General features: G+C 49.0%; 1 protein-coding gene across 1 annotated transcript in view; it reads right to left on the reverse strand.

Annotated features, from left to right (window-relative positions):
- Positions 1 to 2116: 2116 nt before the first annotated feature.
- Positions 2117 to 17431, reverse strand: part of rhol (rhodopsin, like) — a 43146-nt gene continuing 27831 nt past the window's right edge. Inside the window, exons 3-4 of the mRNA XM_048253999.1 lie at positions 12012 to 12212; positions 2117 to 4580 (exon numbers count right to left, since the gene is read on the reverse strand). Coding sequence (XP_048109956.1) covers positions 2447 to 3727 — 1281 coding nt within the window. The 5' untranslated portion in view covers positions 3728 to 4580; positions 12012 to 12212 and the 3' untranslated portion in view covers positions 2117 to 2446. The remainder of the gene's footprint in view (positions 4581 to 12011; positions 12213 to 17431) is intronic.

The following is a 17431-nucleotide window of genomic DNA, read 5'->3' on the forward strand; positions in this document are numbered from 1 at the left end:
AATGAAATGAGTTTGAGGGATCAATGATTTAGTCAAAGGACGTTTGCTCCAGATGACGGAGGTGCTGGTGGCTACGGTAACGCAGCATGTAAACACCCCACTGAGTTACAAGACCTGCTGCAATATTTCATTGCCAGAGGAGAAGAAGTGTATGATTTGATTCTATTTAAAGGATGAAAAGATGCCATTTGGTTTTGTGAGAATATTTAGTTAGTGTTTGAAACCTCTTCCACAATCACTTCAAAGATGTGATAACTAAGTAAAAATATAAAATGTGAAACCCTTCAACAAAGCCCTGCCTGCTTAATCAATTATTTGTTGCTATGGTACAAACAGCAATTTCCAACTAATCTGTAGTCGATAATCACCAATATATGTGATTCATATATCACTCAAAGTTTGTAGTGTATCCTAGACCTACCGGTACTTTGTTCATCTCAAAGATCTTCAACATTAATTCACATTACAATTTGGTTGAATGACTTCTTTATTCATTAGCACTTCGAAGACAAATTACCACTTCGGAAATTAATCTTGTGCAAATATCCTTTCAGGGCAACTCTGGTCCCGGAAGAATCTATGATTCACACAATGTAAGAGAACATGGAACTGAATAATGCATAACTTGCCTCTGCTACCAGATTTCTCTGCTGAATTTCAGCGTTGCTATTAGATGAAAAATATATGTAATCAGGTTGTTGCATAAAGCTCTGAAAGGTAATCAAATTTGTGCTAACGACATCATCATCAACAGCGGCAGAGGTTGGGTAAGGGGAGGGTGGCAAGGGGGCTCGCTGACCTTGATGTGCATTCCCTTGTTGTCATGGAAACACATGAAAGGTTCCCGTACTGTTCAGTCAAACACGATGAAAGTGGAGATGACATGTATTTTCTTTTGGGTAGAGCTTCATTCTCTAGCAACCGAAGGAATCGCTAGTGATTTATTAGTCAAAAATGGCCCTCACTAATGAACTGGAAGCATGAAACGTATGCAAGCTGCCTCTGACTGTTAGATCTTAAACCTGATGGCAGACCAAAAAGGTAGACTAAGTAGGCCTAGGCTATTGAGGCAAGACACATCCACCAAGCTGTGCTATCAACTCAAGCATCTGACCATTACTCATTCAAGATCCCCTGACTATGAATGAGAACACAAGGCGTATATATATAAGCAGGCATTGTATTAATTTATCATTCATATATTGTATGTTCTCTGCAGCCAATCAGAGTATTGAAGAGTAATGATGGGGCTCAGCTGAGAAGGTGAACCCAACCCCCCCCCACCCCACACACACACACACACCTCTCTAAATTAGAGAGTTGCAGACATTGTGGATATTTATTCTCCTTTATCAAGGCAAGACCGTGTGGCAGAGACTTGGAATTTGTTTTCAGCTAGAGATGGATAATTCAGGGTTGCTATAGCTACCTGTAAGTCATTATCACAGACTTCAGAAGAGTTTGTTTTCTTCTCTTCTCACACACCTACAGTACCACAAAGATCTCTAAATGTGGGAATGTGTAGAATTGGAGTCCATGTGCAGCAGCCTACAGGTTTACAGGAAAGATCTCTAAATGTGGGAATGTGTAGAATTGTAGTCCATGTGCAGCACTTTCACAGAAGCATTCCATGATTCTGCCACGCTGATTTTGCATCCACACATTCCAAGCATCTTTATAGATGTGATGAAGGCTAAACACAGAAGCATTCCATGATTCTACACACTGTTTTTCCATCCACACATTTCAAGCATCTTCATAGATGTAATGAAGGCTAATCTGCAAGGTTTCATTGTTAATTTTGAATAGGGGAATCTTCATAACCAGTGTAGCCATTAATGTGACATTTTACATCCCCCATGAGCAACATATGGAAAAATCTGGTCGTTAGGATCAAACATTAGATAAATTGTTTCTTAAAATGACCTTAGACTGACAATGAATTACAATCTTGCTATTTGCCCACAGCCCTTCACAGAGAGGATGTGCAGTTGATTTCACATGACAGATTAGCCACTCTAAAAGCTTTTGAAATTCCATTAAAAACTTCAGTCTAAAAACCAGTGTTCCAGTGTCATCACACAAGTCTTACCCCCTGTCAACAGACAAAAAGGCCTTTTCAGGACACGGCTGGATGAGCGCCACCTCTTTATTACGAAAATAGGTTCAATCCAATGACTTGCCGGATGTAAAATCACGCAAACAACAATATCTATGTCTTTTATAGTCAGACGGTTTTGGGCTGGGCAGATTCACAAACTCCATTCAAACATGCATTTCACCTCCAGACTTCCAGTCTTTAGCAGAACTGAATGGATGGAGAGCTTTTGGAGAAGTCTTTCATTCCATCATATGAGTAAAATCATCTCCCAGTTGTAATGTGTAGCATCCGTTTTATTGTTAGTGAGGCTTTGCAGGGGACTGGGTGATCGTTGACTCCGTTTCTTCACGCTAGGGACACTGAGGTGGACGAGACGGAGGAGGCCTCGGTCTTGGACGCGGACGCGGTAGAGGCGCCCTCCTCCTCCTCGAAGGGGTTCTTGCCGCAGAACAGCGTGGTGATCATGCAGTGGCGGAACTGCTTGTTCATGCACACGTAGATGAGGGGGTTGTAGAGCGCCGAGCTCTTGGCAAAGAAGGCGGGCACCGTCATGAAGATGGGTCCGAAGTAGGTGCCCTGGTGCATGAAGATGTACCAGGCCACGCTGGCATAGGGCACCCAGCATACCAGGAAGGAGATGACCATGAGGACGACCATGCGCGTGACCTCGCGCTCGGCCCGCTGTGTGGTCTCGGACTCCTGCTGCTGCGCGGCGGCCGCCTTGACGGTGCACACCAGCCGTCCGTAGCAGAAGCCGATGATGAGGAGGGGGATGCTGAAGTGCACAACGAACATGTAGACCACGAAGGACTCGTTGTTGATCTGGGGCTTGAGGGTGTAGTAGTCGATGCCACAGGAGCACTGCAGGCCCTCGGGGATGTAGCGCGACCAGCCGACCAGCGGCGGCACCGAGCAGGTGCCCGCCATCAGCCAGGTGAAGGCCACGCCTGCGACAGCGTGGTTCTCTCCGAAGCGGAAGTCGCTCACGGGCTTGCAGACGACCACCCAGCGCTCGACGGCAAGCACCACCAGTGACCAGAGGGCGATCTCGCCGCCGTGCGTGGCGAAGAAGCCCTCGAGGTTGCAGCCGAGGCGGCCGAAGACGAAGTAGCCGTGCAGGGACGTGTACATGGTGGTGGTGAAGCCGCCCACCACCATGAAGAGGTCCGCCACAGCCAGGTTGAGCAGGATGTAGTTGAGCGGCGTCCGCAGCCTCTTGTGCTGGACGGTGACGTACAGCGTGAGGAAGTTGATGGGGAAGCCGGTGAGGATGAGGAAGAACATGTACGCGGCCATGCAAGCGAAGGCCCAGGGCTCCGCCAGGTAGAACTGCGGGTACTCGTACGGGCTGCGCACCAGTCCGGTCAGGTTGGACATGGGCACATAGAAATCCGGGCCCTCTGTGCCGTTCATTGCTGCCGAAGGTCCTCGACCTGGTCGCCCAGGCGGTCTCGATGGCTGCCGAAGGTCCTCGACCTGGTCGCCCAGGCGGTCTTGATGGCTGCCGAAGGTCCTCGACCTGGTCGCCCAGGTGGTCTCGATGGTCCGAGAGGGCACAGGGAGGCGTCGTTCCTCAGAGGGCCTCCGAGGGGATGAAGGTGCCAAACCGATCTGGTTGGTCAGCATCTGGAGATTTAGGCCATGTGAGGGGTAATCCAGCCGCCACAGCCAATGGGGTGAGTGTATCTTGAGGCATCATTTGGGTTACACCTGTCATAATCAATTAGCTTGAGGAGATCATATCTAATCTTCCACAGTGGATTATGGAACGACTCAGGTTCTCTCTGAGGAAAGTGAGAGAAAGTGAGCATGTGACCCTTTCATTAGACACACACACACACACACAGACAGCGGGAGAATAAACTGTCTAACATTGTGAGAATACGTTGATGGGGTTTTAATTCTGTGGTTCATTACAGTACATTGCACAAATATCAGTACTGTTCCCTGTGTTATGAAACCAGTCACATTCTTCTCTAAAGCACAGTATGTAGGACTATATTGCCCCACAGTTGCCATCTTCTGGACAGTTGTGGTAATTGCACCAAGCCTTGAGAACTATAGTCAGTGGACTTGACTATATGGTGTGTAGGATGTACAGGACACAGTGAGTCCTCTGTACTTGCTCACTCCTACTTCAGTATGGTGTAGGATCGACTGGTGTGTGCTAAAGTTGCCATAACATGCCCACAGAGCTCATCAGCATTCATGTCTGGCACCCCAACTATGTCACGTTTAATTCAAGGCTGTAGATAGCAGAGAGGCATCCGTCAATATTTGTAACTGACAGAAGCGTTTAGATCAATATATTCACAGCAGCCCATCAGTGTGAAGCAGTATGCCAAGGCTGGTTTGCTGTTAAGGCTTCTGAGTTCATTTATTTAGAACCTCCAGTAGGCAACTGATGATGTCACTTGTCTCCTGTAGAGCAGTTGGAAGGCTCCCTCTACTGTTCACTACAGGTAATGCAACTCTGCATCTGAAAAAAAAGTGTATACACCATTCTGTAGCAACAACTTTGGAAGCCACACAGCGTGATTCAAATAGCTCCAGAACTATAAATGATGTCCGCATGGGTCTTCTTGAGCACAGCTAAATCAGCGTGCTGGACACCTGTCCACAATTACAGTCAGTATTGCCTCTGACAAACACTGTAGCCTACATGACAATAGAAGTAACTTGAGATTTCATGACCATCTCCCCTCAGAAAAGAGCTGCTTTTATAGCCTCTTTGAAGTGAACAAGACACGCTCAGATGTGCTGTAAAGTCATCGCTCTGCACAGACATCTTTCTTCTTTTTTTTATTTTCCGGCTTGCGGTGATAAGCGAATAGTGCTGAGTGAGTAGAGATGTATATTGCATCCATATGAGGGCCAACATGCATGAGGTCATGTATGCATAATATAAACATTTGATTCATCCCTCCGCTGCCATTACAGTACCTGCCGTATCCACACTCACACACACACACACACACACCTCCTCCGACAGGGACTGGTCACTCAGTAGTATAAGCTGACAACTAAGAGTAATATTGTCCAGCATCTTGAAAAATGGCAAAGAATGCCAGCAGTCAGCAATCAATCCCAATCTAAAACGTTAAGACTAGAAGAAAGTTTATGGGTTTATCCAGGTAACTTCTGGAGTAATTACTGATCTCTAAAAGAATGCTGCATCATGTGGTGTCAAACGTGCCATGTTCTTTTGACATCAGTGGTTACTCCTGAAGTTACCGGGATAAGCTACATTGTACATAACTCAGGTCAGGGATGTCTACACTCGAAACAGCAGCTGGAGCTAAAGATCTGGGAGGATGCAGCATGAAGACCTTGAAGGTTGAAGGTTGCAGTTGGGCAAGGGACAAAAGCACAGGACACTTAACAATGAGCTTAGGATGAATCCTGACTCCCGCTGGTCCAAACAGAGGGAGAATGAGTGTAGAGAGTGCTCATAAATTAATTCATCCACACACAAGACATAAACAAATGAACAAATAATTCAAAAGAACGTTGTCTGTAAGCTCCACAAATCGTGGCAAGACAATTGAATTGATTGTGGACTTCTTAAAGGGCAGCCGTGGCCTACTGGTTAGCACTCTGGACTTGTAACCGGAGGGTTGCCGGTTCGAGCCCCGACCAGTGGGCCGCGGCTGAAGTGCCCTTGAGCAAGGCACCTAACCCCTCACTGCTCCCTGAGCACCGCCGTTAAAGCAGACAGCTCACTGCGCCGGGATTAGTGTGTGCTTCACCTCACTGAGACCAAATTTCCCTCACAGGATCAAAAAAGTATATATACTTATATACTTAAAAGAAGGAGAAGAAAAATCTATAAGTGAAATCAAACAAAAACAAGATGCCGGACAATGTGGAATGAGGTGGGTGGGTGTCATCAACTGACACTTGCACCCTCAGGTTAATTTACTTTCGGGTATCTGGTATATTTACTTTATATTTTTGGTACATTTCGCACAAGCGGAACATAACTGTAGTGACTTTGTTTAAGAAAAAATAGTCATGCCAATGTATTCAGCCTGGAAACCTTAGTTTTATTGGGTGTTGGGTTTTAGTGTAAAGATCCAGCTTGACATAACTCAGGAATACTGGAGTCCGCAATCTTGTGGTCACTTCACACACCTTGCCATGGCCACTTAATTCTTCTCTGAGAGGAGAATCCAGATGTAGGTCAATACTCTAAAAAGATGTTCCAGATGTTTCACACTCTTAGGGATATATCGTTGTTTCTATGCAGTGGTAATTAAAAACACTCAGAGTTCTTCACACTGTTAGAACAGAGAAGAGGGTGGAGGGTGTTGGGGTGAGGGATACTGGTTGAGGCATGCTAATAGTTAAGGGTAAGTGCCAAGACAAACACCCAGACAAGATATACATCTGTTTTTGGGGCCACTGCTAAAACTGGAGAGCAATAACGATAATACAGAGACTCGTATGCAATAAACATGGTGGTGGACAATGGTGTTTTGTGCGGTCTGGCATTGTTAGCATACTCCAGTCTTGGAGTAATGAAGTCCATTTCTTTTCCCCGAGGCTGATCTGGACTCTCGGTCTCACCAAACAATCCTGAGAGTTGCTCCAGCTTTTCTTTTTAAAGATCTCTTTTTGTTTTTCCAGAACAAAACCCTTTTGCCCTCTCCGACAATGAAAACACACTTCGCTCTGACCAACACCGATCCGATCATACACTTCTTCCTCTCTCTTGGTCTTTATTGACTGAGGAACAAAAAGTGGTGTGTGTGTGTGTGTGTGTGTGTGTGTGTGTGTATATAGGGGGGTGGAAGGCAGGTCTTTCCTCCAGACAGGGGGATGAGGTTTGACTAATGGCCAGACTTCATCCAAACCACCACTCAGGCCCCTCTGTGATGGATGGGGAGATCTTATGAACTATGTGTCCTTACCGGAGTCTGTTTACCAGCCCAGAGGGCCCCCCTCCCCTCCAAAGCGCCAAACAATATAGCTGCAGTTGTTGTCTCCTTCGGGGACTCAGAGCAGACTCAGAGCAGACGTCTGGGTCAGTCAAGCTGGGTTTCATTCTTGTCACAATGACAGTCGTGTCAGTTCCCAGTTCTGTGTCAGTTATCCCAGAGGAAACCTGTCACCACTTGATAGCTCATTTGAAAGCAACCCTCTGACAAGTGAGCACTGAAATGAAAAGGCATGATAACTACTAGTATAACTTGTTTTTATTAGGGGCAAGTGTCATGGCATCTTAGCTTATTAGCGTGTAATTAGATCTCTATGCCCGCAGAGCTACATGGTAACTGATCCTTTGATGGAGTGCAGTTCACATGGAGAGCAGTTCACATGGAGAGCGGTTGTGTAAACAGGCCTCATCACTGTTCCTGGCCACTCCTAGCACTGTACTCTCCACAATATCATCAACACAAGAAAGACACGTAGAAAATTCATAGCCTGCCTCACATCCCTACATCTCCCCTGCAGCGCTCTACAATAAGTCAACCACAGAGAGCTAGCAGTGCCGTTTTTGAACTGTGACCCACAAAAATCTGACTCATATTGTCTCTCCCTCCCTGCGTTTGGCCCTGACTCGGGTATTCATAGTCTCGGCAGGCCCAGTCATCTCCTGAGGTAAGTGGGGCTTCCTTCCTAGAATTCATGGGTTCATCTCTTGATTTTGGGAAGGTGTGAGTATGTCTTCAGATTCAGGTCAGACGGTAAGCTGGCGTGAGTGATACCGCATCAGAGAGGTGGAGAGAAGCAGCGTCGCATCCACTGGAAGTCTACGCCCCGGCGTGATAATGCGCGCCTCAGGGGGTGGAAGTAAGCGTATAGGTGGGGACAACAATGGCTGACGGGTGCGGTGGCTGACGGGTGCGGTGGGTGGCGGGGGTGGTGGGTGGGGACGGGACGTCCAGGTTCAGCTGACCAAGCGTCCCCACCTTGGCCAGGCATGTGTTGCACAATCCCGAACGCGGAATTCTACACGTTTGGGAAGTCCCTGGGGGTTGTGTGTGTGTGTGTGTGTGTGAGCGTGAGGAGGGGCTGTTGGGGCCAAGCTGCCTAGCGGAAACAGGACTAGACTGTGTGTGCAGTGGACGTGACGTGAAGTGACTTGCGTCCGCATCTGACGCAGCTCGTAGTGAGGTCACACTTGTGCCAGACCGCCGGGCTCTCTGTGCTTGTCTCGGGAACTGTGGGAAAAGGCCAGTGAGCATGCCCAGTGTGCTCGGCCAGATCAGACCAGACCAGAACAGACCCACACCTCGGGGGAGAAAAAGCAGATCTCGCTCAGAGTTTCTGTCTGGGGGGGTAGAAGCACATAAACTCCCATCACATCTGACTCCAAGCTCTACATCAACTTTATGTTTTGCTGTGCCTATACTTGACTGATTATAACTTAAAGTAGGTTAAATCTTTTTTTTTTTCTCACAAACTCGGTTAGACAATAATTCTTTTGTTTCAGAGTTTGTCTGTCTGTGTGTGTGTATGTGTGTTTGTGTGTGTGTGTGTGTGTGTGTGTGTGTGTGTGTGTGTATGTCTGTGTGCGGGGGCAGAGCAGTATAAAAAAATTCACCCATGTTATTTGGCTGGCCTCTCCCGCATTGCTACTGGCAGATTTATGCTGCTGATCCTTGAGTTTAGTGTGAAAGTGTTAGATCCATAAATACATGTGAGCGTGGCACAGTATTTACACAGAGTGCATACGTTCACACAGCCGTGGGTCTGCCTTGACATTGCGCAGGGCCTGGGAATTTGTTGAACAGTTCCCGTCTCTATTACACACACACACACACACACACGCACAGACACTGCGTATGTGCCCGGACTTGAGCGCTCTTTCCCGTCATCGGATGTTGCAGATGTCGTCGCTGTACAGCGCACTCGCACTAGACAAGTAGGATGACGTCCACAAATCCGTCGTTTTTTTCCTGAGCCAGAGGGCCTCTGGAGAGTTGCGCAACCAATGGGCTACTCCTCCAAGAGGCACATGCCCAGCGCCATCACTCGGTCACCCCTCTTGTTATTGTTTTTGTTGGGAGCAAAGTGTTCTGGCTCTCTGGGGCGTCACTGTGTGCCTGGCTGCAGTAGGGACTCTGAGTAAAAACTGCCACAGTAGCAGCGTCAGCGTCATCGCTTACAGCCTTTAACCAAACGACCAGTAGGATTACTAATGCTGTTGTTTACTCTACACACACTCCAACCTAACTCAAAAGACAAGATGTCCAAATAACAAAAAATACCAGCTCTCCTCCAGCTCTCCAGCTCTCCTCCATGATGACACTCTTTTTGACTACGTATCTGAAGTGGGATTACTGGTTTTTACATTACAAGTCTCAGTGCTGTGATGAGTTAACATCCTGAGGGATGATGGGAAACAGAATGCTACCATAATGTACACTAAAGCATACAGATTAGATCTGAGGGATTATGGGAAACGAAGTGCTACCATAATGTACACTAAAAACATACAGATTAGACCTAGCATATGGTCTCCATTGTGCTGTTTAGCATTTCATCTCTGGAGTCATTGTGTGGATTTGCTGTAGATCTTTTATGTGGTGACCCAAAGGGACCTCTTTAACCTTTGAGCTGTAAACTAATCGACCCTGTCTGCACACAAAGGCTTCGTAAATGTCTTCAGGTGATCCTGCCGAGCAGCTGAGCAAAGTGTTAAAGTGAGAAGATGATGTCAGGAGGACACACTTAAAGCCCTTGTGCCCTGACCTGTAATTTCCTGCTCTGGCCGGCTCTGTGGCCTGTCAGCCACGACGAGGGGGCCCGGGGGGAAGACGTCAAGGTGCGTGTTTTTGTTTTAACGAGACGGATGTGATCCATCAGGTCATAAACGGCTTAAGAGGATGTTAGCGGCGAGCAGGACGGCGCGTGGAATGTCCTCTGTAACACACACACGCACGCAGACACAGACACACACACACACGCAGACACATACACAGACACAGACACAGACACAGACACAAACACACACACACACACAGACACACACACAGGCACATACACAGACACAGACACAGGCACATTCATAAAAGTAGGCTTTTGAGGTGAGCTTTGATGTGTGACAGCCAGTATCACGGCCGACCCAGATGAGCTCATCCAGAGGCCAGATGAGTGGGAGATTTACGATGCGCGTCGCTTGCGGGGTGGGGGGTATCCATCTTCAGAATCCTGCTCCTTCTGCTTCATTCCATCACCCTCGTCCTGCACCCAAACCCCCCCCCCCCCACACATACACACACACTCACACACACACACCCCACCCCCCCACACACACACCCCTGGCTGATAACATAGAGGGGCTCCTGTGCTTCGCAGTCATGCGTCAGAGTGCACACTGTCCATCACAGTCCGAAATATCAGCCGCGATATCATGAAACCCTCGTCAGCAAAGCCGCAGCTGGTGGTCTGGTGACCGCGCGTGTGGATATGGGGTACGAAGGAAAGTCAGCGCCTGGCCGATGTATAGACCAGAGACTCTGGAAGGGGGTGTCCATGCTGGGGGAGAGACTCTGAGGGACTTTCAGACCCACTGCTCCATCCCTCCCAGAACCCCTACAGAGACCCTGTGTGCTGCCTCAGCAGAAAGGCTGATAACCAACCCCCACCCTCTCTCACACTCAGCCCACATCTTCCCTGAACAGGGAGGACAGCAGAGAGAGAGAGAGAGAATAAGAGAGTGAGTAAAGAGAAGAGAAGAGGAGAGGAGAGGAGAGGAGAGGAGAGAAGGGAAGAGAAGAGAAGAGAAGAGAAGAGAAGAGAAAGGACTAATGTTTCTGTGCCCTCCTGTCTTCACGCTAATAATGAAGTGGGCGAGTGTTTTCATTAGAGCGCATTCTCCGCATGCTAGCGCTATCAGGGCTGGAGAGTGGAGCGCACTGGTCAGCCCCCAGCCTGGGAGAGGGGAGAGGGGAGAGGGGAGTGGGCCGAGGGCCGCGTGAGTGAAGACAGACGCCCCAGAGAGCTGGATCCCAACAGACGGACGTGGAGGAGCTGTGGAAGATGGGGAGAGAGAGAGAGGGGGAGACAGGGAGAGGGAGAGAGAGGGAGGGAGAGAGGGAGGGAGAGAGGGAGAGAGAGAGAGAGGGAGGGAGAGAGAGAGGGAAGGAGGGAGAGAGAGAGGGAAGAAGAGAGGGAGAGAAAGAGGGATGCCAGGCACATCTTTGATTCCCATGGGAGGTGAGTGGGTCCATGGCTACACAGACACAAACAGATGCTGAGTCAGGCACGCACACAGACACACACCCACATACATACTTACACACATACACACACACACTCACAGGCACACACACACTCACAGACACACACACACTCACAGGCACACACACACTCACAGGCACACACACACTCACAGACACACACACCCTATACACACACAAACACACACTCACAGACACACACACCCTACACACACACACACCCTACACACACACACACATATAGGGGACACACACACCCTACACACACACACACATATAGGGGACACACACCCTATACACACACACACATATAGGGGACACACACACCCTACACACACACACACATATAGGGGACACACACACTACACACACACACACATATAGGGGACACAAATTCCCTTTTGAGGAATTAATGTGCTGCAGGTGCACGCGCTGGGGGCTGAGCTGGAGTAATGCACTTGAACTCCTGAGACAAAGAGAGGTGTGGGTGGGTGTGTGTGTGTGTGTGTGTGTGGGGGTCTTGGATCAGAGACCTGGCAGCTGCTTCTCCTCTCACTCACATAAGCAAGGAGGCCTCAGCAAAAGATGAGGGATTGAGGGAGATGGTTTGTTTTCGTTCTTCTTTCGTGTTTTGTTTGTGTGCATGTGTGTGTGGGAGGGTGTGTGTGTGCATATGTGTGTGGGAGGGTGTGTGTGTGTGTGTATTTGCTCATACCCACCTGTGTCTGTTCATGGCCTCTGCATCATCACCCATCCCTGGGTATCCCTCACACTGCAGTGAGTCAGAGAAGCTTCCGTCCATCTGAGGGGCCACACAGCACCGTCTTGTCGAGTGGTCACTGCATGAGGCCACACAGCACCGTCTTGTCGAGTGGTCACTGCATGAGGCCAAACAGCACCGTCTTGTCGAGTGGTCACTGCTGTGGGGATGGACAACACAGATGTCTCTCAGTCCTGGACCAGAGCGACTGGCTGTTATCAGGCTCATTATATTCTATTCATCTGGACTCTGTGCGTCAGCAACACACACACACACACACACACACACACACACACACACACACCTCCCCTTCAGTAATGAAGCAGCTGGGAGGATTATCTGTCAGCTGGGGCTGGTGTGGAGGAAGCCAGAGCTGGAGGGACGCAGAGCAATCTGTTCCCCAGACACCCAACTTTCAAAGCCCCACTCAGCAGCACACAGAGGTGAGGTGACAAACCCCGAGGGAGGGGGGGCGGCATCTGGACTAAGAGAGAAGAAACCAGCTAAACATGTCTGTGGTCGGTCAAATGATCACATGATTCACCCTTGGCTGTTAGTGCTTTTTACCTTGATGTTCCAGCCACTTCTGCATTCGGTGACGTGACGTCACACTTGAAACATGTTGATGATGATTTATGACGGACTGATAGTTAGCTTAACGCATAACCTCGGCCTTTGATTACTGCGCACTTATGGAGCAGATGTGACCTTTCGAGGAGGCATCTGGTGTCTCCTAATGCAGCCCTGACTCCTCTAAAGGCCTTTAATGACCTCCGCAGGACCCCATCCCTCAACCTCCGACAGGGGTGACGGCCTCTCTACTGTTGTTTTCAGATATTAGCACTCTCACAGATGCATTTAATTTCCTGATGTTTACAATAAATAGCCAGAAAGAAACAATTACGAGACGTAATGTGTAATGAGGGGAGAACTGGATAAAGATCTACAATTTAACGTGTATCTGAATATTTTCTTTCATGAGAGCATTGCAGTTAAATATTGAATGATAGTACATGTAGTCGATAATTTCAGCCAGAATAATCAAAGAAATTAAGTCTAGTATTGTGTTCCAATCTTGAACTTCAGCCAAGTGAATGACTGTCTCCCATCCACTGAACATTCATCTATGATGTCTGAGCAAAATTGACTGAGTTACATGTTGCCATGACTGCTGCCTTTAATCTTCATCAAACTGAAAATGAAAAACAAACAAAATCCATACTGTTGTTAGCCTGAGTCTGTCCCCACTCTCACATCAATGCGCCTCCTCAGGGTAGTGAGAGACACGTACTGGGACACAAAGAGATAACAGAAAAACACGAGGCGGAAAAAAGTATGTATACTGTCCAGAACCTGTTAGATAAACCTCCTAAATGAATGTTTACATCCCATCCCTTCCTAAGCGTACACGTTTCTGTACATCCAAGAGCTATACATCCTGAAGTCTAGCACTCTTATGCTGTGTTTACGGAACACTAGTGTCCTCCTTCCTCTGGACCACATGGCGCTAAGACACTTCTCACTTCTCACTTCTGACCACGGCGCTAAGACACTTCTCACTTCTGACCACGGCCAGCACACAGCGCTAAGACACTACTCACTTCTTGCTTCTGACCACGGCCAGCACACACAGTTGTCCAGCACATCTAGAGGAGCTCACGTGTCGGCGGTTCAGAGATACCTCTTGTCCTGTACTGATGGTGGTGGTGAGGAGAGGTCAGAGCTGGTGTGCGGATGGTGGTGGTGAGGAAAGGTCAGAGCTGGTGAGGCCCAAGCTTGTCCTCCTGCTGCAAGGCTTCATTTTGCACGTGTTGAAGGATGCAGAGCAGGCTGAGTAGAGCAGGTCTCTGTCTGGACGCACGCACGCTTGCCCACTCCACACACACTTGCCCACCACACACACTTGCCCACTCCACACACACACACGCTTGCCTACTCCACACACTCCACACACCCCACACACGCTGCCCACTCCACACACGCTTGCCCACTCCACACACCTTGCCCACTCCACACACACTTGCCCACTCCACACACGCTTGCCCACCCACACACACTTGCCCACTCCACACACGCTTGCCCACTCCACACACTCCACACACGCTTGCCCACCCTCCACACACACCCTGCCCACTCCACACACGCTTGCCCACTCCACACACTCCACACACGCTTGCCCACTCCACACACACTTGCCCACTCCACACCCACCCACACCGCTTGCCCACTCCACACACACTTGCCCACTCCACACACTCCACACACGCTTGCCCACTCCACACACACTTGCCCACTCCACACACGCTTGCCCACTCCACACACCTCTGCCCACCCACACGCTTGCCCACTCCACACACGCTTGCCCACTCCACACACACTTGCCCACCCCACACGCTTGCCCACTCCACACACACTTGCCCACTCCACACACGCTTGCCCACTCCACACTCCACACACGCTTGCCCACTCCACACACGCTTGCCCACTCCACACACTCCACACACGCTTGCCCACTCCACACACACACACGCTGCCCACTCCACACACACTTGCCCACTCCACACACGCTTGCCCACTCCACACATGCTTGTCCACTCCACACACACTTGCCCACTCCACACACTCCACACACACTTGCCCACTCCACACACACTTGCCCACCACACACACTTGCCCACTCCACACACACACCTTGCCCACTCCACACACTCCACACACACGCTTGCCCACTCCACACCACACACTCCACACACACCCTCCACACACCTCCACTCCACACGCTTGCCCACTCCCACACCCTGCCCACCCACACGCCACGCCCACACACACTGCCCACTCCACACCACCCACACACTGCCCCTCCACACACCCCCGCTCCACACTTGCCCACCCACACCGGCCTGCATCCCCGGGTTCGTTGCTCGCCATTGCGCTTGCCACGGAATGTAAAATAATAATAGTGCAGTGAAGGAAAATAATGAGAGAGCTTGATCGGAAGTGAGTAACCCCCACCACCACCCCCACACACACACACACACACACTCCCCCGCTTTCCTCCCTGCTCGGGCTAATCCAGGTGCTGACGGAGAGCTGATTTCTTTGTGCTGGGGTTTTACAGGACGTGTTTCTGAAACTCCCTCTCAGATGGGAAAGATCGGATGCACCATGGGAGGCTCACTTCCCGCTTTTCCCACACCACCGGTCGCTCTGTGTGTGTGTACTGTATGTGTGTGTGTGTGTGGAGTGAAAGTGTATGCACTTTGTGTGTGTGTGTGTGTGTGTGTGTGAGTAAAAGCGTATGCACCTTGTGTGTGTGTGTGTTTCTGTAGAACACACCTTATGTATGTGTCTGTGTATGTGCTGTTCTCCTCTTGAGTGCAGTATTTGTATTATGTTTCTGTGTGTACGTGTATGTTCGTTGTTTGTTATGCAGCATAAACTAACAAGCGACAACCACAAGCAGCCATGTGTATTCTACTCCCTCGTCTGAGCGCGACGCCACTGGTGCAGGTTGCCTTGATCAGGTCCCCTGTGACGGGTCGCACTGAGCCGTGCTGTGAAGCCCTCCTGCCTGTGTGTTGGGTTTCTTTGGTGCTTTCCCATGCTAAACAGCCTGCGCTGAGGGACCCTTCCAGACAGCAGTTTTATCTGTGTCAGCAGAACGGCTTTCGTCACTCTGTTTGTGTATGAGAATCAAGGCCTTGTTTGTGTGTGTGTGCGTGTGTGTCTGTCTGTGAGCAAATTGTCTTGTCTGTGTTTGTGTGTGGGTGTGTGGGTGTGTGCCTGTGCTATAGGTTGAGTGAGAGTGTGTTTGTTTGTGTGTTTGTGTGTGTGTGTGAGAGAGAGAGAGAGAGAGAGCAAATTGTCTTGTCTGTGTTTGTGTGTAGGTGTGTGACTATGCTATAGGGTGTGTTTGTGTGTGTGTGTGTGTGTGTGTTTGTTTGTGTGTCTGTGTGTGTGAGACTGTGTATTTGTGTGGGAGCCTGTGTGAGTGTCCGCTGAGTCTGCACTCATGTTTGTGGCTTACCTCCCTGCTGGTTTATAAGGCTTTGATGCTGTGGATGGGGAATGAGAGTGCACTTTGGTTAAACAGGCCCCTTTTTTCATCCTTTTTTTAGTCCCCCCCCCCCCACCCCACATCCTCTGCACCAGACACAGCTGGACTGTGAGCTCATCCCTAAGAGATGGTTCTGCGCCCGACAACACCACATTCTTTCTTACAGTCCATAAAAAAAACACACTAACACCCCTTCTTCATTTTCACTGCTAGCTCCAAAAAAGCAAAAAAAAAACCCAAGCCCATCAGCACTTGATAAGTCGACTTTATAAGACGTCTTTGAAATACAAGATATGTGGGATATGACATTGAGCCTTTAGTGTGGTAGTGTGGCTTGCCCATAGCTCTGGGTCGACACTGGGCCAAGTGTTTGAGACGAGCGTGTAATTGCCATAATAGTTTACACGCCGGGGTCACAGCAGCCACCCTTATATAAGTCGTCCAACAACAGCGCTCTTTGATTAACATACACAGACCGAAACAAGCAGCAGATTGATAGTGGCCGACCGCCGACCGCTCTACGGACCACAGTACAGTAATGTGATTTAAGACCTGTAGATGATCTCAGCCAGGCCAGAGGCCTGCCCTCATATCTGCACTGTTCTACCAGTGGTCTATGAAGAACTCACAGGTGTGTATTTAGCGCCTGTTTGCACCGACGGCGGCTATTTTCTATTGAAATCCTACAAAGTTCAGCATTCACAGCGCTCAGCGCCCTCGGAGGCAAAAAGTCCTCGGCGCTGACCGTTTACTTTCAAGAGCGCTGAAAGTTGAAATCTTTTAGAACAGCGCTGGCCTCGTCAACATCACTTCTCTCTCGACGACCAATCAAAACTTTGTGACCTATCAACAAAAAACACTTGTCAAAGAGCTCTGAAAATGAGGTTGAGGGCGCTGTCAACACAAAAAACAAAGCTCCCGCCCCCCAAAAAAAAATAAATAAATAAATAAATAAAAAAAATACACCAAATAAGGAAGGCCTATATATATAAATTGGGAAAATAAAGATGTAGATTTTGGTAGTTTGGTCTTTTCATGTAGCCTTGGCAACTAGCCATCTAGTAGCCTACAGGCCTGAGTAATATGCTCGTGAATTCACACTTGTTAAACTCATCTCAACATGTCTTCAGCAATCATTTAACCCGGTATGGGTAATGCTAAAGTCACTGTTACAAACAGTGTAGCGTGCAAGACTGGCCTATCATTACTTTTTACTCTTATGAGACAAGGGTACACTTTGAAATGTGTCTTACATTTTCCTTTTTTTGGGGCACTGACATGACGCTCCTTTTGCTAGATACACTGAACTGATTCGGTTCGGG

The sequence above is a fragment of the Alosa alosa genome, chromosome 10 (genome assembly GCF_017589495.1).
Source record: "Alosa alosa isolate M-15738 ecotype Scorff River chromosome 10, AALO_Geno_1.1, whole genome shotgun sequence".
In the NCBI taxonomy this organism is placed as follows: domain Eukaryota; kingdom Metazoa; phylum Chordata; class Actinopteri; order Clupeiformes; family Clupeidae; genus Alosa; species Alosa alosa.